The sequence below is a fragment of the Theropithecus gelada genome, chromosome 9 (assembly GCF_003255815.1).
Source record: "Theropithecus gelada isolate Dixy chromosome 9, Tgel_1.0, whole genome shotgun sequence".
Lineage (NCBI taxonomy): Eukaryota > Metazoa > Chordata > Mammalia > Primates > Cercopithecidae > Theropithecus > Theropithecus gelada.
The window spans coordinates 110,197,305-110,222,959 of NC_037677.1; the positions used below are offsets into that span (position 1 = coordinate 110,197,305).

The following is a 25,655-nucleotide window of genomic DNA, read 5'->3' on the forward strand; positions in this document are numbered from 1 at the left end:
AGCGCTGTTATAAGGATGAAATGCAGCAATGCGTATCAGGCAGGGAGTAGATGAAACTCACTGCAACTGACGAGCACGCCAGTACCTGGGCAGCCGTGTTCCAAAGCAAGGACAGGGGCAGACAAGCGACACGACCCCCTGCTGTGGAGAAGGACAATGCTTCAGTGCTCAGCGTGCATAGGTGGTGGGGGGGGCATGTATCTTCAAACAGACCCCATCCCCCTCCCTTCAACCTCCATCCCAGCCACAACCATCAGAAAGCACACAGTGCACCTGCACCCCGTACGGTCTCCCCTGGCTGACACCTGAGGATCACACCTGGCCGAGCCCCGTCTCAACGCTGATCTGCTGTGTTGTTTTGTTTTTCAGTTCTCCCTGACGTCTTTATTGGAAAGCCTGGACCCAGGTGAGTGCGCTGATCTCCTGGGGGCTTCCCACCAATCCCAGGCTGGTTCTGGGCTGGAGAAAAAGAGGCCTAAGTATGGAAGTGTTGGAGGGACCCCAGGGTTCAACTGCTTCCAGGGTGTCACAGGCACCTTTGAGAACTTGCCCTCAAAATGTGTGCACCCATAATGCTTCACACAATTTTGAGTTTCCTGTGGACACCACTGAGCCCCGGCTCAGGGTCCCAAGGGAAATACTGCCTACGTAGTTAAAACCCTTGATTTTATAAAGAAACTGAGGCCCAGAGAGGGGACGCAACTTACTCCTGGCCACACAGCGAATTGGAGTCTAAAATGAGGTGAAAGGCCAAGGCAAAGCAAGGGTGAGATGGAACAATGCCTGGCTCCAGGCAGGCCAGCCCTGTGCCACACCCATCCGCTCCACCTCTTTCTGTGGAAGGGCAGCCTCCAGGCTGACCTGGCCTGGTGATACCCTCTCACCAGCACCTCTGCCATTGTCCCCTCTGCCCAAATGGTTTGCTTCCTCAGGCTGAACGCGTCTACCACCCGGCGGGTCCTGTATCTTCACACAGGCTCTCTGTCTCACAGACTCGCTCTCCTATCGTCTCTCTTTCCTGTGTCCTCAGCCTTGTGCCCACAGCGTGCACAGGCTAGGCAGGGCTACCCCTTCCACATCATCCACTCCTGGTCCTTTGGCTCTGGGGTTGAGTCTCCCTTTGCAGCGCTGAGCCCCGGGGGAGAAAATTCTGCTCACCACTCCATCTGGCCAGAGGCCAACATCCCCACTGGTAGAGATACAGGCTGGTCACCCATGGAGCACCGTAGCCAGGCAGACAACACACAGAGGCTGTGGCCACAGCTGAACCTTGAATCAAGGATTTATTTGGCACAAAGATAGCAGTAACTGGGCCAAATTCAGTTTGACAGTCAATATTCTCCAGCAGCAAACCCCTGGATGGGCAGAAAGACAAGGCCAGGTCTTCGTTCTATCCCAGGTGCTCAGCGGATATTTGTGGAGTTGAGGAGAAATGTATGTGGGTATGGCGTGTGGGGTTTTGAGAAAATCTGTGTCTTTCCCCAACACGAAGGCTATTCAATGACACATAGTTCAGTTCCTCCGAAGGCACGTATTTCAGAGAGTTATCCCCTAGCTGACGGCCACACCACCACCCACGCAAGGAGTCCAGGGAGGAGCTGAGACCAAGGGGCTGGAAGGGTGGCCTCTTCCCCAGCCTTGAGCACAAACTGCCCAGGCACCACTGAAGGGGATCCTTGGGTCTGATTTTCAGGGATACTGGGCTGTAGAAGCTATGGGGTGACACAGTGGAAGAAAAAGAAGTGCAGAAGACTCAAAGGCCCTTGACTTTACTGCCAGCTGCCAGAAAGTTGTAAGAGACATCTTCAGTGAGTTCATGACACCCTGGAATTGTGCAGTGAACAACTCGAACAACTGTAAGCAGTGGCCCTACTGAACAGAGACCATGGAAAGGGAGTGGAGTTAGCCTATGTGCCCATAGATTTATAGCTTTAATCAAACAGACTGGGAGCTACAGGGTCAGATTTGATCTGCCAACAGGAAGAACTTTCTCACCATCAGAGTTGTCCAGAAATCTGAATGGACCATTGGTTTCTCAGGAGGTAATGAGTTTCCCATCACTGGAGACTTTTAAAGCACAGGCTGAAAAACCACTTATAGGGAGTGAAGAGTATTGAATTTAGCTCTCAAGAGACTGGGCCCTACAAGAACTCTGCCAACAGCTTCAGACAGTTTGGTGTATGAACGAACGGACCCCGAAGCAGACTGCTCCTGGGATCCAGAGTCCATCTCGAGGTGTCATAGCCTCCGAGGAATGGGCTGAGATGTAGACGTTGGGCCTTTTTGCAAAGAGGAGATTCAGTTTAAAAACATCCCTGCTCAGTATCTGACTTAACCTTTCAAAGGGGTTGTGTTTTGATGGTATTTGTCAGCTCCCTGCTGCCTCTAGACAATAGTGTGGCGAAGGAGACCCCATGCTCATGCCCACGGACAAGCTGCTTCTTTGGTTGGTCTCGCTGGAGACAGCGCACGGTGAGGGCCTTGCTGGAGCAGAAGGTGCCCAGTCCACAGTCCCCAATGGGTGGTGGAGGAGGTAGCCAGCAAACAGCACAACTGCCCATCTCCCCAAAGCAGATGCCACGACAGCCAGCAGGACTGTGGAAATGCCTCTTCAAAGCTGGCTTGGCTCTGCCCAGCAATGCAGGCTGAGCCCATCCATCAGCTGTCCTACTGCCTGCCAGCGAGAGTCTCTGCTGGGCCTGCCCCGCCAGCCAGATTGGAAGCGTCAAATGCAGGCCGACAGGGCTGAGGTTTGGAGGAGGCCCTCAGAGGAGCCGTCTGTGCCACAGTGATGGATGACACCAACAGGGGTGACATTCCGGGGAGTTTGATTCCGTTCCACACATCTGGCAAGCTCCTTAACCAGAGCAGCTGCAAAGCCCCCATCGCAGGAACTCTGAGCATTTTCTGAGAGACCCCGAACGTGGACAGAGTTAATCCTGGTCAAGGGACCCAGAACATGAGCTTAAGAAGGTTTCCCAATGCATGTTACTTCCTGAAAGCTAAAACCCATGGAGTTTCATGAAACCCAAACCTATAAGAGGTTCCAGGATCATAAAAAGGCAAATAAGACTTGGAGTTAGGTAGACCTGGGTTATGATGTCATCTCCTTGGGCCTTCATTTTTCCTTATCTGCAAAATAGGACCTATGCCATAGGGTTGCTTTAGGGTGAAGTAAGATTGTGGGCAACCACATTTATTTAGTTTAGTGTCTGATACTTAGAAAATACTCAGTACATTATAACCTATTATTAGGATAATTTGGCTTAACTCAGGATACTCTCATGATCCTTCATGATAATTTCTAGAAACAGACTCTGAAAACTAGACAAACCCACAAGAATTTCTTTTTATTCTTGATAGAAAATGCTCGAACACCTGCCCCTTTCTTTCCCAAAGCTCTTCCCTTTTCTGTAGCCTAGAGAAACTTACAAATAATCTATGTTTAAACCTGAACTGTTTTTCTACAATCTACCAGTGGCACCAAAATGTATGTCAGGCTGCTGTGCCTCTCTCCCCAGGAAAATATGTGGACGAGTTTCTAGATTTCTACAGAGTTCATCAGGTATTTTCTTTGCCAAGTACATTTGACCCATTTCTCACACAGTTTCTTACTGAAATTCCCTATTTGCTCTGCTTTAAACAGGCACCATCTTTGTGGCCAGTAAAGCTGCATGCAGGCCAATCAGAAGGCAGAAAGGCTTGACCACTAAGGGAAAAATAAATCTGTCAATCACATACATTAACTACAGGTAGGGCTTTGTGCTGGGCACTCTGGGGCTAAAAGAGGAATGGAAATGGCCCTTCCTCTTAAGAAACTCTCTAGTTGGAGGAAACAAATAAGATAGACCAAATACCCAAGATAGAGGTGCCATCTGAGATCCAGCTATGACACTTAAAACTCTCCAGCCAACTGGGCCACAGAGGAATGCTCTTGTATCTAAAATTCTCAGCCCATTAGCAATCTAATATCAATCAAGTCCTGTGTGTCAGTTTGTTATTATTGCATAATGCACTACCCCAGACTTAGTAGCTTAAACCACTGACCATGTATTTAGGTCACAATTCTTTGGGTTGACAATCTTGGCTGGGTTCAGCTGGGCAGTTCTTCTGGGCTGCGTCAGGCTCAGTTGATCCTGACTGGGCTTGCTCATGTGTCTGCAGAAGCTGGCAGATTGGCTGGCATCTTATCTTGCTGAATATTGACTGGGCTTTCTTATGTGTCTGAGGCCTCAGCTAGGACCACTAGGCCAGCTGTTGTCCACGTGTTCTCATACGCTCTTGCAGAATAGGCCGAACTGTTCACATGGCAGTCACATGGGTCCAGGATCCGGAGAGAGAGAGAGAGTCAAGAGAGAGCAAGACTTCTTGGGGCCCAGGCTCTGAGCTGGCACACCATCCTTCCATCACACATGCTATTGGCCAAAGCATGTCCTAAGGCCAACCCAGAACCAAGGGCAGGGAAACTGACTCAATCTCTTGGTGGGAGAAACTGAAAAGTCACATTGCAAAGGGCATGGGTACAGGGAGGGGTGGATAATCAAGGGCTATTTTTGTCGTCAGATTGGCTCATACCAAGGCAGAGTTTCACTGTGGAACTTGAGGGCACCAGGCCTAGACTTGGTCACTTCTAGCTCCCTCACCTCTTCACTGCTCTTTAATCTCCTTCCTTAGCTGGCTTTCATCCCCTACCCAACCTTGACTGGAGGCTTCCTTGAGGACAAGGCCACATCCTACTCTTATTTGTATAACTCTCCACCATTCCCAATGCCATCCTGCACCTGGCATAACACTTGGTCCATTGTAAGTTCACAAGACAAGTTACTTATGCAGACAATAGGATTAAGTGCCAACATAATGGGAAAGACAAAATAAGGTTTAAGCCTGGAAGTGGAGAAACCCTCCCAGATGATGCTCTGATAAAGCACCTTCAAATCACATGGCAGCCCATCCCAAATGGAAAGGATCTTGGTGACTTTCCTTGCATATCCACCGGCTAGATGGCTTCTTCCACCCTGGCTATCTGGGGCCACTGAGCTCTGCTGGCTCTATCCATCTCCACTGAGGCCCACTAGAGAATAGGAAGCCTTTCTTAGCAGGAATATGATTCAAAGCCTATGTATTTTATTTCTTTTTTGGCTTCACTGAGAGGTGAGCAGACCTTGTTAATAGGTCTGGATTCAAGTCAAAACCCTCTAACAGACATTTCATTCATCCCTCGTCACCTGGAAAAGTCACACCATACCATCTACATTAGAATCTTCCCCATTTCTAAATATCTGCAAAAGAAGTAATTCTTAATGGCCTCGTCAAGATTAGCCGATCTGACTGCCAACCTGTGGGAGAGATGGGAGAAATTACAGAAGCAACCTAAAGGACACTTATCTATAAATGCCTGTTGGAAAAACAAAAATAAACTCTCCAAAGAAAAAGAAATAACTAAGCAATGCAATCATCTCATTACCAAACCCCATTGTCTCTCCTAAATGTCAGTTTGAAATCTTTCATGTCAAACTCAGAAAAACATTTTTTTTTCTCACTTTCTCCCTCTTTCTCTGCTTTATCATGCTAGATGGAGGAAAACTTTATTTGCTCCAGGAAGACAATGGCCTTATCTTCAACCTGGATCCTCAGCCCTAAAAAGGTGGCCTCCCCTGGGAGCATTTTCATAGTGGGGAAAAGCAGTTCGGGAGAAATAATGAGCAAGCCAAGGGAGTCTTGACTTGACACTGTGATAAATGAGGTGAAACTTTGGCAAGAAACCAGTGTTGGCGTATTCAAAAAAGAAATAAAAAGCTAGTTCCATTTTAATGGGAAATATAAAACAGCCATTGTGCAAAAGTCGATTTTTCAAAAGCCAGAGAGATAAAGACTCTAATAGAATGACTGAGAGACGAGTAAGATAATGTGGTTGATAATCAGGCTTAGGTAAAGTGCCATCCTCCAAGCCATCAGCTGGCTCCGTAGGAGTGCCTTTTCAAGTCAGCTATCTGCATTTGCTCCCGCCTCATTATCATATGCATCTCTGGACAGCTTCCTTGCAGCTTCAACTTGCCGACTTGCCATACTCCCGCCGGCTGGAGAGAGCAAAGTCAACCTGACTTTCTTCAAATCCCAAACTTCCACGGACGTACCAGCCACAGAGCTACCAGGATCTCCCCACAAGGCCCCAGAGAGCAAAGAGCTTGCATCCAGCTAACCTTACACATACCTATTTTTTCCCCAATGACCAGTCTAGTGTAAGGTTTACAACCATAGGCAAGATCCATAAACTTTTACAAGGTTATCCTTGGGAAATTCCTAATGGGCAGGCTGGATACTCAGTGGGGATGGTGGGACACATTTTCCCAAGGGTAAGTGTGGGAGTATCCGAGGCCATGTAAGGCACCAGTTGAAACAGTTGAGTGCTGCAGTTGAACTAGTGAGATTTAGGGGTTACATGGAGGCAAACTGCCATAGTTCATATCCTGCTCTTTAGTAGCTATGTGACCTTGGCCGAGTTACTCAATCTCTGTCAGCCTCAGGTTTCTCAACTCAGAGTGAACAATACACCTCCTAGATTTTTATGAAAATGAAGTTAGATGGTGCATGTGAAGTGCTTAGCACAGGGCGTGGTACATCGTAAAGGCTCAATAAATGTTATCTGTTAAAATGACTCTGTAGATACTGCTTGGGAGTAGTTTGATGCCATGATCAAAAGGAAAATGATGAGTTTTCTTTGATTTCATTCAACTTGGTGACAAATGAAGTCCCATCAAGAAATATTATTCACAGGATAAGCCAACCAGGCACTCAAGTGTATAGTGTAATCTGACCCCGGGCAGACCCCATGTAAGACCCTGTAGATGTCCTAGGTCCCAGTCCTCTTCCTGCTGTTCAAAGATGAGAAAACCAAGACTCGATAATACAGTTGGCTTATCCAAGGTCAAGGGAGTAGAAAGCTGGGACTTGGCTTCTTCTCTTCACTTCCAATCAGGTGCTCATGACCCTGCTAAATGTCAACACCACCTTGCCTGGTCATAACATCCCCCAAGTGAAAAGATGCAAAGCCTGAGCCCTCCTTTCCACTTCCCTCACTGTGCAGAACTGGAGAGACACATGATTCCTCCTGCAGGAGTTTGAATTCTTTGGGGAAAAGGTGTCCAACTAAATAAAATGCTGACCTATTTAAGTAGAATGATTAGGATTTCTTCTGTCTTGTTACCACTGTGCAGACTGGACCCCTGACCAGTATGACTACAGCTACGAGGATTATAATCCGGAAGAGAATACCAGTAGCACACTTACCTACCCTGAGAATCCTGACTGGTACTACACTGAGGACCAAGCCGGTAGGTACCAAATCTCTTTCAGGGACTCTCCTGGGAGAAGGACAGAGGGGAGTGTACATGGAACCACATGCAAGAGGCTCTCTCTCCTCCTCTCTGACCAGCATTGTAAAATAGCTATGGAAGAAATTATGTGGACTGGCTTTTTTTTCTGTTAGATTCATATGCTGTGAGGACTGGGAAGGTTCTTAGAGACCATCTCCCCTACCCTCAAATGGTAGATGAGGTAAGTGAGGCTAAGAGAGGAGCTGACTTGGCCAAGGTCATGCAGCAAGTTAATGCAGCATTGTCCGGGTTTCCTGATGCTGTGAATAGCAGCTGTGTTCAAAATCATTCCCATAGCTTAGATTACAGGTCAGACCCTAAGGATGCAGGAAGTCCATGTCAGCCTTGAGCACCAGACTGTAGCATGTACACATTCAGCTTTGCGACTTTCCTTCCCTCCTGCCTTTGCCAGGACTTTTCCTTCCCCTTCAACTTTTTCTTTCTCCCTTCACTCTTTAGAAGCTTTCCACAGTTGTTAGATGGTGTGTGTGTGTGCATGTGTGTGTGTGTATTTACACACACGTGCTCCTACCACACTTGTTTTTATTTTCGTGGCTTCTTAACCCCAGCAATGGGACAGAAAAGAAAATAAGAAGCTGGGTCCAAGCAATGCCATGTGACTAAATGAGGAGAAGGAATGGAAAGCACTTAGCAGCTGGAATAAAAGCTGTGTAACTGTGCAAAGTGGCCTGGAAGGCAGGGCCAAGATACAGGGCATGGGGGAACATCAGAAGGGACCATCAAAACAAGAGCAGGGCCCAGGGATCCTAGTTCCTGAACCAAAGAACAATGTGTGTGAACAGAAGGATAAAGAATTCCCCAAGGGAAGATCCATTCAGACAACCATGAAAGCCACAGGCACAGATGAAATATGACAAAATCTAACTGAACAAGTAGTTGAAGAAAGATGAAGGCCACTGGGTCATTTCCTCCTCGCCGCCAATTCTTCTGTCACCCTCTTGCCTTTGGTCTTCTCTCCTGATGTTCAGAAAGCTTGCGTTTCATTAGGGGTGGGTTTTCTTTCCCCACTCCTGACCTCCACCCCTGGGCACTGGAAGTAGGGGAGGTCTTCAGGCTTGTGAAATACCTTCAGCATCAGAGACAGACCCTGTGGCACTCCCAGCAAGACTGGGAGGAGAAAAACACTGATGAGGGAAAAGGGGAGTTTCTCAATGAGAAAGGCCCCGTCCAAAGCCAGGCCGAGGGGAGACAGTCGTGGTTCCTTCTCGCCTCTCTTCTCACTAACCTGAATCCCTTTCTCTGGTCAGGTGACTGCAATTTTCCTTGCTGTTTAAGGACAATGTATGTTTTCTTGCTTTCCCCAGTTTCTGGTTTGGTAGTTACTCTCTCATTTGGGGCAGGAGACTGAAATTAGATGAAAAAGTGGGGGGCTTCTCACCTGCCATTCCTTCTTGTCATGTGTCTTAGATCCGTGCCAGCCCAACCCCTGTGAACACGGTGGGGACTGCCTCGTTCACGGGAGGACCTTCACGTGCAGCTGCCTGGCCCCTTTCTCTGGGAATAAGTGTCAGAAAGGTGGGTGCATCATCACTAGATCCACTCTTTCCTCTGAGTTAAACAAGAAGTGGTCCTTTCTGTGTGAGAAAGCACTGTGTGATGCCATGGAAAGGATTATAACTGCAAATACTGTATCATGCATAGTGGATTCCTCTGCAGGGTCCCAGGCGGCCTCTCACTGGATCCTCACCCCTGCACTGTGAGATGGAACTAGTACATCCATTCTCCAGATGGGAAGATTGAGGGTGAGAGGGGATAAGAGCTGGACTCTAACCAAGATGTATTCCAAACTCAGGACTTTGTGCTTAGAGTGTTTCGTCTAACTGCAACAGAGCACTGTTGTCCTCAAATGGGAGAGCAGGGAGGATCTCAGGGCACATGAGACCCAACCCAGTCAGAGAAAGGGAACCCAGAGAGTGAGGGCATTTGATCAAGGTCACACAGCTAGCTAAGTGTAGAGCAGAAATTAGAGCCCTCGTGCCTGACTTCTGGACCATGCTCTTTCATTCTGCCATCCTCACTGTATCTGCTGTTAGTGAACTCTTGTGGGCATAACATGAGGCCGTGGAATAAAGCTTCAAGAATAGGACTCCTAGGGGCTAATTGTACCCCTAGAGAAAATCTGGATTCAGGCTGCTCTAGCAACCATCTTACTTGGTGGAGGGCAAAGGGGGTCTTAGGTGTACGTATGGCTTTGTGGTTGACTTCTTCCCTTGGTGCCCTCTTCACTTATTCTTTTCATTTTCAATCCTGTAATTTCTTCAATAAATTTTTCAGGATGGTTGAGAATATCGAGTATAAACACAGTGTCTGGGCTTACTCAACTTCTCAGAAAAGTAACAAAACTGTAAAAGGACTCTGAAGTTAGCTAGAAAATGGAGAGACTAAAATTGCAGCTCTGTTTGTTGAAGGTGTAACAATTATCAAAGTTTTTATTAAGATAGAAAAATTAAGAGTATGGGCACGGGAAACAACGTGGGAGACAATCTGCCATGACCCCAAAATTAGACAGAAGCCTTGTCCTGGCGTACCCTAGTGTTTCAGGACCACGGACAAGGCTACAAACCCTGTCAGTCACCCCATCCCCAAACATTGTATTGTACATGTATCCCTCTAAGGAAAATGTGCCCCAAAGAGTGTCTTATGTTTTGCCCCCACTTCTCTATGGATCTCCTACAGTGCAAAACACGTGCAAGGACAACCCATGTGGCCGGGGCCAATGTCTCATTACCCAGAGTCCTCCCTACTACCGCTGTGTCTGCAAACACCCTTACACAGGCCCCAGCTGCTCCCAAGGTAAGTGGTGGAGGCCCCTTCGACGCTAGGCTCTCTGTGCCCTATTTTTTACCTGAACCCTTCTGCATGGAAGGCCAGATGCACCTCATGTTTTTGTGGCAGGCATCCAAGATGGTCCTTTTCCCTAGGGTTTCTAAAGATTAATTATCCCTGGATTGACTCAATTCAGTGGGAGTTGACTGGTCTGTGTCCCTTCCCATCCAAAAAGAATCATCTTGAAACTCACTTCTTCCACGAAGTAGACCCTGATCTATTCCTGAGGGGGACCAAGGAGGGGAATGAATACATATCGAGTCCCTGCTATGAGGCAGGCATTGTCTCAGGAAACATACGCTCTCTTTTGCATTCTCCAAAAACACCTCAAGGAAGGGTTTTACAGATGAAGAGCCTGAAATGTAGACAGGTGAACTCATTTGCTCATGGCCACATGGGTATCAGCAGGCAGAGCTCTACCTAGCTCTACCTAGCTCTACCTAGCTCAGATGGGGCCCAGCACTCCTGCTCCAACCATGCTTCTTCGTTTTCTTACTGAGTAACCCATCTACTTAAGTGCACTTAGTCTTGGCCTCCAGCCATATTGCTTCATCCACGTTAGCTCATGTTCTTAGGCTTCTGTGTACACTTACTAGAGTATCAGTGGATCTGTCTTTCCCCTCTGGTGACCCACCTTTCGTGAAAGGATGGACACCAGTAGAATGCCACCAATGTCTCCTTGTCATCTCAGACGTGGGCTGCAACTCCTTCTGAAGAGCGTTCCTGGCCCCATTCCTTTGTTCACAGTGGTTCCTGTGTGCAGGCCAAACCCCTGCCAGAATAGTGGTACCTGCTCCCGGCATAAGCGGAGATCCAAGTTCACCTGTGCCTGTCCTGACCAGTTCAAGGGGAAATTCTGTGAAATAGGTATGGGTCTCTGCCACCACCTCATCAGGGCCACAAGTGAGGCCTCTGGAACCCTTTTCTCTCTGGGTTTTGTTGCCAGAATGTGGTTCAAATCAAGTTTCCCAAACTCTACTATTGCCTCAGCCTTCTCGCCTAAGGGGATAGGGTGTGTCTGGCTTCTTGTAAAGAAACTAATAAACTGGGGCGTAGTGCAGGCAAGTCAAACCACCTGGGCATCCCTAGGCCTTAGCCCACCTTCCATCAGTTCTTGTGTGAGCCAGAATTAAAGAACTAAGCTCCCACACCCTACAACCACTATATTTCATATTTTAAGCAGGATTAAATGTGGGACATTCAACACTTTTTTTTTTTTCTGAAATTTGTGGTGAAATCCCAGGGCGATAAATATGCAGGTCCAGTTCTCTCACCACTTGACATACCCACCAAGCCCTTTTTGGGAGCAGCACGCCAGTGGCTGTTGGTTCTCACATTGCTACCTGCTCTCTCGGAGGTTCTGATGACTGCTACGTTGGCGATGGCTACTCTTACCGAGGGAAAATGAATAGGACAGTCAACCAGCATGCATGCCTTTACTGGAACTCCCACCTCCTCTTGCAGGAGAGTTACAACATGTTTATGGAGGATGCTGAAACCCATGGGATTGGGGAGCACAATTTCTGCAGGTAACCGTTACCTTATTCATGCTCAGTTGATTTTGGTCACTTATTTTAAAACAGATCACTGAAACTCATCAGCCTCCTTTCTAGGAAGATTTTCTTACTCAGGATAGACGATGTTATGCTGCCATAGTAAACAACTGCCAAATCTCCGTGGCTGAAATATATCAAAGTCTATTTCCGGGTCGGTCACTGTGGTTCATGCCTGTAATCATAGCACAGGCATATGATTTGGAGGCTGAGGCAGGCAGATTGCTGGAGCCCAAGAGTTCGAGACCAGCCTGGACAAAATAGCAAAGCCCCGTCTCTACCAAAAAAAAAATAGCTGAATGTGGTGGTCAGCACCTGCAGCCCCAGCTAATCAGGAGGCTGACATGGGAGGATCATCTGAACCCAGGAGGTTGAGGCTGCAGTGAACCACAGCACTCCAGCCTGGGTGACAAAGTGAGACCCTGTCTCAAAAAAAAAAAAAAAAAAAAAAAAGAAAAGAAAAAAAGTCTATTTCTTACTAATGTTCCAAGTATCATGTGGGTTGGTAGTGGTGTTGGTAGGGGATTCAGCTCCACAGGGTTACTCAAATACTCCGGATTGGCAAGAAGAGACTGGGTTTTTCACTACTTCAGCCTAGAAGGGACACATCCTCTTCCCACACATACTTTGTTGGTCAGAAATAATCACATGAGCCCACATAACTTCCAGGCAGAGACGGAGAAGAGCAAGTGGAATGTCTGTCGAAGGTGATGGTCTCTAACCCAAAGATGTTCAGGCTTTCCCATGTGAGGGTAATGCCACCACTCTCCCTGGTGGTGATCTAGTTTCCTTCTTCCTTTTCTGCTGCCTTCAGGCCACTCCATTGCCTTCCTGCCACTACCCTTTGTCTAGCCAAGGCCAATGAGTCAGATGAGTTACAGATTAAGGGGAGGAGGTCTTTGTGTGGTTTTGAACTGGCTTCATAAATAAGGATTTTTTTTTCTTTTTTCTTTACTTTTTTTTTTTTTTCTTTTGAGACGGAGTCTCACTCTGTCACCCAGGCTAGAGTGTAGTGGCACCATCTCAGCTCACTGCAACCTTTGCCTCCCAGGTTTAAGCGATTCTCCAGCCCCAGCCTCCCAAGCAGCTGGGATTACAGGCACACACCACCAGACCTGGCTAATTTTTGTATTTTTAGTAGAGATGGGGTTCACCATCTTGGCCAGCCTGGTCTTGAACTCCTGACCTCATGATCCACCTGCCTTGGCCTCCCAAAGTGCTAGGATTACAAGCATGAGCCACCGCACTTGGCCATGAAGTTTTGTTTTTTTTTTTTTTTTCCCCCACAAAACACTAGTACCTTCCACTTTATCTCACCTTGAGCTGTTCCCTTTGTGTAGCTGTCTTTGGGGGTGGCGGGGAGGGGGATCTCTTGGCAGCCTTTCTCAGAGGATTCCCATACACAGAATTCAAAGGCTCAGGCAGAGGAACCCAACTCTCACCATGTTTATGTGATGATTTTACTCTCCTGACGTGGAAAGGTCTTCAACAGGGATCTCATTTCTTTTCCTACGAATAATTTGATACGTCCTGTGGATCTGGCATGAGACTTGGGACTGCTTCCTCGTCCTTGAGATTTTCCTCTGGAAGTCAAGGTTTTGCCAAAAAACTATAAACACCCTTCTGTGCTAAGGTTTTATAACCTGTTGGAGGAATCAAAGAAATGTGGTCCCGGGGGAGCACAAAAGCCTGGCACCTTCTTATGCAAAGGTTCTTTAATAAGATCCAGTGGGTTCACCAAGCCTTGACTCTGAGTTGTTTTGTTTTGTATTTTAGAAACCCAGACGCGGACGAAAAGCCCTGGTGCTTTATCAAAGTTAGCAATGACAAGGTGAAATGGGAATACTGTGATGTCTCAGCCTGTGCAGCCCAAGGTAAAGGTCATGGCTGTTCAGACGCCCAGGGGGTGGGGGGATGGAGATTTGTAGGGAGATGTCCCGGGCACCTGGTCCCTCCCTCACCCCATTCTTCCTCCACACTTGGTTTACCAATTCACAGCCCACTGCCAGCCCAACTGCCCAACCATCTGCACCCACCAGGATGCCAAGCAGGTCTGGATACCTTTGTGGGTTCAGGTCAGGTAGTCCAACCCTAAACTCATGGTTTCTGACTCCAAATCAGTGCCCTCAACAGATATTTACCCATCTCTTGCTGTTTGCCAGCCACTGTGCTGGGCCCTGGGTGTACAATGGTGATCAAACTGGCTGGGCCCCCATAGCCTCTCAGGATACAAAGCATCCAAATTCCAGCCTCACAGTCTTCCTGGCCATCTGCCCTGGCCTCGCTATGTGCCCACATCTGGAACAATGTGCCCTTTCACCCTGACCAGTGGGATTCCCTCCCTGAGCAGTTTCACATATGCGCCTCTGATCTTATGGTCGCTTCTGTCTATAACGCTCCATCCCATATCTGTTCTTGTGCATATACAACTATTCTTTGAGAACCAACTCAAATATCCCCTTCTCCAGGAAGTCCTCCTTGATTTCTCAAGTAAAATGTTATCTCTGCCTCCTTACAAATCCCAAGGAACCGAACGAGGCACCACCTATACAACATTTACTTCTCTCTCCTTTTGTATCACAGTCATCTGTGCAAATGTTTTATCTCATCTATTCTAGTTCATCTGAATACCCTCCCCTCTACCCTGAAAAAGCCTCCACAATTGTAATTGTGCACTAATAATGAAAGGCACAGTGATCATGCACACTTATAATTGTGGGGCCTTTGTCAATGTAAATACCCAGTGATGGATTTGTATACTTACATAAACATAATGTATGTGTGTACATGTCAATCTTAGGAGTCACATACTTTGAAATGGAAGAAAAAAATCTGCATTGTTAATTCTACAGACTTGCTTTATGTTACGCAATGTATTCTACAAATATCAACTGTGCACCTACTGTATGCCCACCCTGTGTGCACCGGTGCAGTCTCTCAGCTCTGGACCCCTGCTCAGCTGCTGGGCTCAGAGTCATACCTCTGCCTGAGCCCTGCTGAGGAACTGGAGGGAGGCTGAATGGCACAATTTGTCTTTCTTGTGTCCCACAGATATTGCCTACCCAGAGGAAATCCCCACTGAGCCATCAACCAAGCTTCTGGGGTTTGACTCCTGCGGAAAGACTGAGATAGCAGAGAGGAAGATCAAGAAAATATATGGAGGCTTTAAGAGCACGGCGGGCAAGCACCCATGGCAGGCGTCCCTCCAGTCCTCGCTGCCTCTGACCGTGTCCATGCCCCAGGGCCACTTCTGTGGAGGGGCGCTGATCCACCCCTGCTGGGTGCTCACTGCTGCCCACTGCACTGAGTAGGTGCTGGCTGGGACAGGGACCAGGGTGGCTTGAGTGCCTGGGGGTGCTCTTCCCTTCCCCTCTGAGCAGCGTCTTGGTAGCTCTGGCAGGATTAGGGGTTCTGATCTGTTCAAGGGCAAAAGAATGGCTCCTGAAAGTCAGAGGGAAAATAGCTACCATATCTGGAATGTTTACCGTGGGCACAGCATTTATTAAATGACATTTAATCCTCAAAGCTGTCTGCTGGAGGACAAGCTGAGGAAGGTCAGGGATTTTTATCTGTTTTATTAATTGTGAGATCTCCAGTGTCTTGAGTGTGCCTTTGTACATAGCAAGTGCTGAGGAAATATTTGTGAAGGAAAAGATTGTTATTCCCTTTTTGTAAGTGAGGATCTTGAACCTTGGGATTCTGCCTTTACCTTGCCTAAAGTCGTATGGAAAGTTAAGTGGACAAGTAAGATGGAAATCCCATTCTATCTACTTCTTTGACTTCTTTTGTCCTGCCCTGAACAGAGGAAAGCATGCTCCTCTGTCTGATGCCATCACCAATGACCCTTCTGAGTCAGGTGTCTTCATCCATGCCTCTTGCGTGCCTTAGAGAGGCAAGTAACTTCTGGGGAGCTGAAGAGTCACCCCCTTCTGAGCTCCCTATGCTCATGGTCAAGGCTGGTCCAACAAAGCCTGGGTTTTGGAAGTGGTCACGAAGGTCTTCCAGTTCACCTTGTAGTAAATGATTTCTCTGAGCTTCTAGGAGGTGCTCCCTAAGAGAGGTCAAGCAGGCAGACATTAGCACCTGCCAATGGATTTTAGAAGACTGGTTCAAGATGGCAATGGCTGTTTCTCTGGAAGGCCTAGGGACAATGGGAGGTCTCCCATGAGAAGTGAGTAAAAGTTATAGCTTACATTTGGAGCTTGCTTCTGTTAATAAAAGCACTTCCCTTCCATAATCTTATTTGGATCCCACCACAGCAGAGTCCTGTGAGTGAGACAAGGGTTACAGATGAGGAGGCTGAGTCTGCAGAAGGTCAGATTTGCCAAAGGCCACACAGCTGAGCAGAAGCAGAGCCTTCCTGACCATCTCATTTTCCCTTGCAGCATAAAAACCAGACATCTAAAGGTAGTGCTAGGGGACCAGGACCTGAAGAAAGAAGAATTTCACGAGCAGATCTTTAGAGTGGAGAAGATATTCAAGTACACCCACTACAATGAAAGAGACGAGATTCCCCACAATGATATTGGCAAGTTCCTCTTTCATGGCTCTCCTGAGGGTCTTGTCCTGGGTGGATTTCTCTATGAACGGAAAGCTGAAGTTTGGTTCTAGAAGGTGCTCTTGATTGTTTTTGGTCCCTGTGGACCCTGTGAAGTTGGGAACGTGTTCCAGAGCTTTTTAGTTTTTGAGGGTATGTGTAAATGTGGATAAATGCGCATATGCTCTTAAACCGAGGGCAAGCTATACTAGGAACATTGTGCTATGGAATGGGCTTGGCCTGGAATCCCAGCTTCCCAACTTTCTCACCAGGAGCCAGCTCACCTCCCTGAGCCCTCTTTTCTCTTCTATGAAATGGAAACACTGATGCGCAACTCTTAGCTTCTTATGTGTCAGGTGACACAATGTGCATGCAGGCATGCCTGGTCCCTAGCCCCTGGCGGGTGCTCCAGTGCAAATGCAATGACATTCCTACCTACTGGCTGCTCAGTTCTGTACCCCGTTTCCCTTATCGTGAGGATTCCCCCCACCTCTCTCTCCTTCCTCAGTAGCCTTTTTGTCCCTCTAACGGCGTGTTTCTTAAAAAATGGATTAAACGTGATTTCAAAGTCAATTATTATTTCTTGACATGACTCTCGCCCTGAAGTGCTACTCCTTCCCAGGTGGAAGTTCAAAATATGAAATGACCGTGGAAGAAGCTTTTCAGGCATGGCAGGGGCGGTTGGGGCTTTGCTGTGGCCACCTTGAAGCTGGTGCTTCTTTGACAAAGAGGTGACATCACACCCATTTTCTACCTCTCTCTCCACCTAGCATTGCTCAAGTTAAAGCCGGTGGATGGTCACTGTGCTCTGGAATCCAAATATGTGAAGACCGTGTGCTTGCCTGATGGGTCCTTTCCCTCTGGGAGTGAGTGCCACATCTCTGGCTGGGGTGTTACAGAAACAGGTGAGTTGGCCGTGCACTCTCCCATGACTTAGGTGAACTACATCAACCAGAGAAGAAAGGCCCAACTCAACTGCCCTTTTGAAGTTGAAATGAGTGTCATATTCAAGATGCATCAACCAAAGAAAGCATCTGCCTCATTGATCAAGATCTGGTTAAATTCCTCCACCTGCAGGGAGCCTTCCCTGATTTTCTCTGATTTCCGTATCTGTCCCTGGCCCCTACCCCTAAATACTTGAATTTTACCAAGCATTGACCCTGCATCTATGAAGACCTTTCTCCCTCCCTAGGTAGATTGGAAAGAGGAAAGATCATGGATTTTTGAGTCAGACAGACTAGCATTCAGTTCTTGACTTTGTCATTTGAACAGCTGAGTTTTAGTTTCTTAATAATCATACTTACATCCTAGGTTTGCAAGCATGATCACAGGGGATGTCAGAATTCTAAAGAGACATTCATTAAGTCAGCCCCTGGAAGATGGGGTCAGGCCCCATTCATCTCTGTCTGTCTCACAGTACTTTGGTTGGGGTTCTCCACACAGTAGACATTCTATAAAATTGTATTAAATCCAGCTGTTGATTTGTCTTTAGGATCTGGTCTCATTTTAAAAAGTAACCAAGGATTACTTTCCTCATAGTACTGGCAAGATTATACCCTCTACTAAAAAAAAAAAATCAGAAGAGTATTTCATGTCTTTCCCGAATACTCAGAATATATTACTCTTCCTTCCCAAATCTTGTCCTTAATAATGAATAGCGAGAATTACTTTAAATAAGTCTGCAGAAATTCCACACATCTGAGCAAGGTGAAATGTAATATACAACTTTGAGTCTTTTGAGAAAGATGTCTGGCTAATTGGATTTAGGGTCAGCCAGTAAACTCATTTTACAGCCATTTTCATTGTAGTCCATCTGCACTTGTCAACCTCTATTCTGCTCAATATGGTCTGGTCAGCATGGTGATGTCTCAGATGGGAATCTTTTGGAGGCTTAGGTTAGAATTATTTTGCTTTTCATGAACAGGCCTCTAAGATTTTATGTTCAAAGCCAATGAAATGTTTTGATTTATTTCATTTTCTTTACAGGGGAAAATGCCTGCTCTAGGAAGCAGGTAGCCTACTGCACAGGGCACTTCATCCATCCATCCATCCATCCATCCACTAAGAACTGTGCCAGTCCTTTGGTTAGGCCTTGGGGATTTTAAAATGGTTAGGACAGCATCTATTTCCTCCTGAACCTCATGGCCTAGTTGGGGAAAGAGAGGAGGGAATATACTATCTGGTCCATCTGTCATGACCAGCACAGGATTGTAGGTCTGCACTGGCATGTTGAAGGCTAAAGACGAGGCTTTTCTGCTCATCTCCTGGAACAATTCTTCCTTTCTGAGCTGAGAGTTGGTGGGCTTCTCCATGACAGTGTGGTTTCTGGTGGGGTTGGTGTCACCCTGGTCCCCACAGTAGTACTATTTTCTCTGCTCCTTCCCCACAGGAAAAGGGTCCCGCCAGCTCCTGGATGCCAAAGTCAAGCTGATCTCCAACACTTTGTGCAACTCCCGGCAACTCTATGATCACATGATTGATGACAGTATGATCTGTGCGGGAAACCTTCAGAAACCTGGGCAAGACACCTGCCAGGTCAGAGACTCCAAGTGGTGCTTGTAGAAGGAGAGACCGGCAGGATGTTTCACTAGGCGGAGGCCCCTTAGAGCCCTGGGCTGGGAGCTGGGTTCAGAGGTCCACCTGTGGTAAAGCTAAGACACAGGTGAGCTGTGTCTGCCCCCAGGTCCCCTGGTACATCCGCATCCACATCAACTCAGGATAACTCAACATAATGACCACAGAGGTCACGTTGCCTGCATTGTCTAATTTAACTCTCACAACACACTAGTGAAGGTGATATCATGATTACCATTTTACACATGCTTAGAGAAGTTATCTTGGCCTATAGCAATTGGGTGGCCAGTGGCAGGGCTGGGATTTGAACAATACAGTCTGCAGGACATCAAAGGGGTTTGTGGCCTCAGTGTTGGGCAGCATTTCTGAGAATCCCAGTAAACAGGGAACTGTCCAGAAGACCAGTGGCTAGAAGGAGAAAGAAGAAGGCCTAAAGCTAGAGATTTTACAGTACTATTAACTCATCATGAGGACTCATGTGTGTGTCTATGTGTGTGTGTGTGTGTGTGTGTGTGTGTGTGTGTGTGTGTTAGCCCTAGAAAACAAAGTATATCTGTAGCCTAGGGCCTTTTGGAACCCCAAGTTGCTGAGGCTTGTGACTCAAAGACACTGTTGCAGAGGAAGAAGGTGGTAGCTCCATCAACCAATGCTAAAGTGACTTTGGGCCCTGCCCCAAGTCAAAGCCCATTCCTGATAGTCCCTTTCTCTTTAGGGATCACATCACACAGGGTCCTTTCTAGAATCCCAGGAACAGCTCCATTTAGAATTTTCTGACTGTTGTCCCCATAAACCTTCTAAGTGTCCTGAAAAACAGCATGCCAACATTCAAATCCCAACTCCTTGAGGGAGCCTCCCTGTACAAAGGAACCCACAATGATTTGCTGGCCTTGAACTCACTTTGGGATGGGACATCTAGGTTCCTCTCTCCAGAGTTTGTGGCTCTCCTGTGACTCTCTGTCTCTTCCCAATGAGCCAAGGATGTTCACATACTCAGAGGAGGGGCAGATGGGTGCAATTTGCCCTAAACTCCTTCCCAGAAGATAGTTAAGAAAAGAGCTCACTCAGGCTGGGCGTGGTGGCCCAGCACTTTGGGAGGCTGAGGCGGGCAGATCACCTGAGGTCAGGAGTTCAAGATCAGCCTAGCCAACATGGTGAACCCCGTCTCTACTGAAAGAAAATACAAAAATTAGGTGAATATGGTGGCACATGCCTGTAGTCCCAGTTACTGGGGCTGAGACAGAAGAATCACTTGGACCCAGGAAACGGAGGTTGCAGTGAGTCAAGAGGGTGCCACTGCACTCCAGCCTGGGCGACAAAACAAGACCCTGTCTCAAAAAAACAAAAACAAACAAAAAACCCTCGTTCAATTCCCTAGCTAATTGAAGGACTTCACTTACAGGCTTTGGAAACAAATAGTTGTGGATTTGAAACCTATTTCTGTCTCTTACTTTATGACTTTTATCAGTGATGAAAGCAATTCTTCAATCTCAGATGCCTAAGCTATAAAATGGAACAAATCTATCCATAAGATCACAAGGTCGTGGCTAAGTTTAAAAGAGAGAATTCATTTTTTAAAAAACCTGTCAATTGTAGTGCCTAAGCAGTATTGTTTTCGAGAGCTATCATCTTCAATGTCTTCTTCTCCTCACCATCATCATCCTCACCACCTTCCATGAGGGTTTAATATGAACCAGGCACTGTTCTATATACTTTACAAATAATTAATCTTCACAAGAACCCTGGGGGATGGGGATCTATTGCTATCTATGGTTTACAGTGTGAGAAACTGAGGCCCAAGGTCACATGCCTGGCAGGTGGTAGGGCCTGGCTCGAAACCCAGGAGATCTAACCCCATAGACCATGCTGAGCACCTAGGCCATGCTGCCTTGGAGTCCCCATCCTCCTCCCCTGTGTGTGCTGAGGGCCCCCAAGAACTCAGTCATAACATCTGCATCACTAAGAGTCGGGAAGTGCAGCCCTGCAGCTCCTCTGTCAAGCCCGCGTGGACTCAGGGATGGAGGGCACTGTTATCTTCTCTCCCTTAGAGTCTTGTATCATATGAGATGTGGCAAGAGCTTTGTCACCACTTTCCCGAGAAGCCTATGGAGGCTGGCAAGGGACTCCACCCCATCCCTTCCTGACACCCCCTGGAGAGAGGTGGGGGCTTCTCCAAATGTCTCTGATTCACGAGGATGAGCTTATGCCTCTGTTTCCCTTAGGGTGACTCTGGAGGCCCCCTGACTTGTGAGAAGGATGGCACCTACTACGTCTATGGGATAGTGAGCTGGGGCCTGGAGTGTGGGACGAGGCCAGGGGTCTACACCCAAGTTACCAAATTCCTGAATTGGATCAAAGCCACCATCAAAAGTGAAAGTGGCTTCTAAGGTACTGTCTTCTGGACCTCAGAGCCCACTCTCCTTGGCACCCTGACACCAGGAGGCCTCATGGCCAACAATGGACACCCCCAGAACCTCCAGGGGACCATGCAGTGGACTGTCCCTACTCTAAGCAGAGACAGCTGCCACCCAGCCTGGGCCTTCCCAGACCAACATTTGCACAATATCACCAGGCTTCTGATGGAATCAACACAACATAGTATGTTTGCTTTCCTCAACCAACTGTACCTTCTAGAAAATCAGTGCTCACAGAGACTGCCTCCACCACAGGCATCTGCAAATGCAGACTCCAGAATGCCCAGCATCAACGAGAACCACCGTCACATCTTTATTCCTCAGCCCAGACACTCGAGGTACTCAACAGAATCAGCCATCCACGTCTAGGTATCAGAGAGGACCACAAATACGACATTCTCCATTTGCTTTCAGAGTTATTATTTTAATAAAGGCAGATCTGGGATGGGCTGGTAGGCCATTTTTCCAGCTCGCAGAAATCGAAGCCATCTGAAGCATGTCTCTGGTGAGCAAACTTCCTCTCTGGCTTCTCAAGAATAGGGGTGGACACAGCTCACAAAAGCAGGGCCTTCTTCCTCTTGACGTGCAGAATCTCAGTGGCATCTGGGTTCACCTCCCCGCTCTGATGATCTCCAGCCTCCACTGCTTCTGCCCTCCGATGCTGACATCAAACATACCCCAAGTTAAAATGAAGCTCCCCCGCCCCCACCCCCGGCCCCGGTTCCCACAGGGCATGCTAAGAAGCCCCGGGAGCATTTAACAGGCTCACCCTCCCCTTCCTTTTCCCCTCTTCTACCCTCCCCGAGAAAAAGGTCCCTCAAGGCAAGAATGAGAAAGAAGCAAAGCCAATCTCTCATTTAGACCTGGCGTCTTTCTTCTGAACAAAGTAGGGTTCAAAATGCAGACTGTCGTATCCAGCGAGTCCCTGACCCTTTCTGCGAATGTAACGAGCAAGCAGTCAGCACAGCCTGGGCTGCCCTGGCCCGGGATTGATGTAGCCCCGGTAGGTTTGCCTCTGCAGAACTAATGGCTGTGACTTCAGAGAAAGCCCTGCAGGAAGTTTAACCTTCGTGTCATCTGCCTGGTCATCTCAGACCCATGAAATTAGGCGCCTTGTTTGAGCTGCATTTCACACTTCTTTAGAGCTAGCTGACCTTTGGCCAAAAATAAACTTTGAAAAGAGACAATGAGTGTGTCTTTCCCCATGGCCTTGCAAGCCAGGGTGGCTGTGCAGCTTGATACTCACGTAAGCTCCCTGGAGACCCAGGCCCCTTGCGTTGGCCAGTTCCGCGGCCCGCCGAGCCATTTCCACTTTGTAGGAGCCAGGAGGGGTCCAGCCAACACCTCTGGTCAGGTTCAAGTCTGATTTATACTTGACCTTGAGGGTAAGAGGGAAGCAAGAGGAATATGTCAGCAGGGTTTGGAGTGGTTTGACCATCAAGTAAAGAAGATTAAAAAGGCAGTCACAATGAGACTATGTTGTCTGTCATCAGTAAAGCCAGAACAAGGGGAAAAAATTTATCATAAGCAGCATCTCCCTGGCACAGGGGCCCCAATGCGCTGTGAGTCCAGCCGGCATGTTGCTGTCTCTTGCATCTTCCCATTCAAGTGACAAAAGTTGCAATGGGGAGTGGGTGGGGCAGTGACACCTGCTCCACATACTCTGTGGCCTTAGGGAGGCCACTTCCCTTCTCTGGGCTTCAGTTTCTTCCCAGGGAAAGTGCAAAGGCTGGGTTAATAGCTACTAAGATCCCTTGGAAACAGTTCAGCATAGCCATCAAGAGCTTGGGCCCTCACAGCACACAAAAAGTGGTTGATATCCTAGGTCTGCCACTTATTTGTTATGGGATCTTGAGTAAGTCACTCAACCTCTCTGAGCCTCAGGTTCCTCATCTGTAAAATGAGGCAGTCCTGGGGTTGGCATGAGTGCCAATGGCACGAGGCTTGGAAAGCATTTGACACAGAGCCTGACCCACAGGAGACACTCAAGAAGTGGTAGTTACTGTTGTTATTCTTTCTGGCACTAAAGCGTTAAGTGTCTTGGATTCTCTCTCAGCCCAGCTCCCCCAAAAGCTAACATGGAACGTGGCATTATGGCCATCTCTTAGGAAGAGGCACCAGAGGAAGGGCCTCAGGGGAGTGGGTGGAGGTGGCTCACATCACTCTGCAGCTGGTGGGCCTTCTGAGCGTGCCTGAGGCCCAGCTGCTCCGGGTCGCAGGTGGGCTGGGGCAGGGGCTGCCTGTAGTGCACGTCGCTGGCCAGCTGCTGGCTCCTCTTGGCCTGAAGGAGGCCGGGCTGGTCTGTGCGGCTGTGAAACTGGGACCGACACTTGGCAAAGTCCTTCTTGTACTCATTGTCACTCTGGAGCCTGCCAACGTTGAGGAAATGCTTCATCCTTGGGTCATCGTCGACGCTGCGGTACCCGATCTGCAGGCCTCGGTCCCGCAGGAAAGCCTCTTTGTACCGGAACTGCAAGTCAGAGGAGCAGAGGCAGGTCATGGGTGCCTACCTCCCCCAGGGCCAGCCTCACATATGGGGCCATCCCAGGGGATTCTCAGCAGGGGGCTCAAGAGTGGGTTAAAGGCACAGGCTTTGGATCCAGGTAGACCTATCTGTGTGGCCATGGGCCAGTTACTGAGTTTCTCTGTGAGCCTCAGTTTCCCCATCTGATAAAATTGGAGAATGATCTTCCAACCCGTAGGACGCTGAGAGGATTCAATCAGACAGGGGCTGAGCTTCATGTCTGGCATGAGCTCTGGCCCACTGAGTGGTGGCTACTGGTATTGTCACTGTTATCATTGATACTCCAACAGGAAGAGAACTGTGCCCATTCTCACATAGGCCACTCTGCCTTTGATTCTTTCCAGCTTTCAGGGACCTAGTCCAGTGCTCCTCAAACCATCTACAGTGAAGGCTCAGTCCCAATTTGATTTGCTTTTTACATTTCCAATGCATTAAAGACCCATGTATGGTCCTATTGCATGTGGCTAGTATGTAGTAATACCACTTGTATTTGGTAACACCCAACCTGGCCTTCACCCTGTTCAGTGAGATGAGTCCAGTGATCACACGCTTGGATGCTACAATGTCCTAATTGCTAAAAAAAAATTCAAAAATCACATGCTCTTAATTTCTGTACTTATCAAATTGTGGATCAGCAGGAAACTGTTCCCAAGTGAGACTCCGTCTAGCACTGTGGACACTTGTCTAGTCAATGGTGCCCTCTCTTTCAGAATACCTGCTATGTTCCTGACACCATATATGATTTTGTTTTCATTCCTACATTAATCCAGGAGACAAGACCCCTATTTCATAGATGTAGAAAATTAAATTCAGAGAATTTGAGCAACTTGCCCAAGACAAACAGCCAATTCCTAAGTGCCAGAGCCAGGATTTGAACTCGTCCATCTAGGGCAAAAGCCCTATCTCTTTCTATTCTGCCATGGAGCTTCAGCTAAAAGAAGTCCTTTTATTGCAAATCAACAACCCAAGCACATATTTATGGACCTCTTGGTACTCATCCATCATCTTTTAAGAGTGCCTCTCTAAAAAGAGAGAGAATGGGAATACAGCCCTCCTCGACCACAATTTCTGCCTAAGATGGTAGAAAGTAAAGCCCGCTTTTTTTTCTTTCATTTAAAATACAGTACGTGTTCAGTTTTGGTGCAGAGAGATAATCTTGACAGGTCCTGGTGGTTTGCCTTTCAACAGAACTGGGAAAACCAGAGAAAAACCCATCAGTGACTATGGGAGGGAACATGGGGTCTTACATCACTGGCGATCTCCCTGGATGCCCGGGCAGTCTGGAAGGGGATGGCATCCAGCCTGAAGTCGTAACTGCCAGCCCGGGTCTGCTCCCAGGAGTTTCTGTAGACTTTCTAGATGGAAAAACAAAAGCATGAGTAAGCAGGCAGTCACTCCACTGTCTTCCATGTTGCTGGTACTCAGCAGGAATGGTTCCTAACCTTTGTTGGTTCCCAGGACGGCAGAACCTATAAGCCCATGTCCACCTTGGGGACTCCCTAGCGCTGGGATTGGTGAGGTTGGCCGTAAAAGGCTTCAGCTCTAAGCCCCCAACCCGCCCATTAGGCCCTGCTCTTGTGAGGCTTGTGATCTTCGAGTATGGCTCATTTGCAACATCCCCTTGGTATCAGAAACCCCCAACCCACTCCTTCCTGTCTTTGCATTCACTTTCCGTGCTTCAGGTTTGCAGCTTCTTGAATTCTGGAAGCTGAATTCAAGCTTCCAGAATCCAGTTTCTTCCCACATGCTGAAAGTGCTGTTCCTTGGGCCTTGGCACTCATGTGTTCGTTAGCTCCACTGACATCCGGAGGGGCCTCAGCCTGGCTTTGATGCCAT

At 47.9% G+C, this 25,655-nt stretch overlaps 2 protein-coding genes across 5 annotated transcripts in view; one reads left to right on the forward strand and one right to left on the reverse strand.

Moving 5' to 3' along the window:
* HABP2 (hyaluronan binding protein 2) overlaps positions 1 to 21,459 on the forward strand; it is a 35,587-nt gene extending 14,128 nt beyond the window's left edge. The window contains exons 2-13 of the mRNA XM_025397300.1: positions 370 to 406; positions 7,215 to 7,331; positions 8,802 to 8,909; positions 10,071 to 10,187; positions 10,968 to 11,087; positions 11,578 to 11,749; positions 13,550 to 13,647; positions 14,825 to 15,080; positions 16,159 to 16,301; positions 17,081 to 17,215; positions 18,700 to 18,845; positions 21,104 to 21,459. Coding sequence (XP_025253085.1) covers positions 370 to 406; positions 7,215 to 7,331; positions 8,802 to 8,909; positions 10,071 to 10,187; positions 10,968 to 11,087; positions 11,578 to 11,749; positions 13,550 to 13,647; positions 14,825 to 15,080; positions 16,159 to 16,301; positions 17,081 to 17,215; positions 18,700 to 18,845; positions 21,104 to 21,268 — 1,614 coding nt within the window. The 3' untranslated portion in view covers positions 21,269 to 21,459. The remainder of the gene's footprint in view (positions 1 to 369; positions 407 to 7,214; positions 7,332 to 8,801; positions 8,910 to 10,070; positions 10,188 to 10,967; positions 11,088 to 11,577; positions 11,750 to 13,549; positions 13,648 to 14,824; positions 15,081 to 16,158; positions 16,302 to 17,080; positions 17,216 to 18,699; positions 18,846 to 21,103) is intronic.
* Positions 21,460 to 21,694: 235 nt separating this feature from the next.
* NRAP (nebulin related anchoring protein) overlaps positions 21,695 to 25,655 on the reverse strand; it is a 76,118-nt gene continuing 72,157 nt past the window's right edge. For 3 of the 4 annotated variants that reach the window (XM_025397296.1, XM_025397297.1, XM_025397295.1), the window contains 5 exons: positions 25,067 to 25,174; positions 23,454 to 23,765; positions 22,542 to 22,673; positions 22,226 to 22,230; positions 21,849 to 21,948 (listed from right to left, as the gene is read on the reverse strand). In XM_025397296.1, coding sequence (XP_025253081.1) covers positions 21,849 to 21,948; positions 22,226 to 22,230; positions 22,542 to 22,673; positions 23,454 to 23,765; positions 25,067 to 25,174 — 657 coding nt within the window. Of the gene's footprint in view, positions 21,957 to 22,225; positions 22,231 to 22,541; positions 22,674 to 23,453; positions 23,766 to 25,066; positions 25,175 to 25,655 lie in introns of all 4 variants that reach the window. The other variant, XM_025397294.1, reaches the window with a different exon arrangement.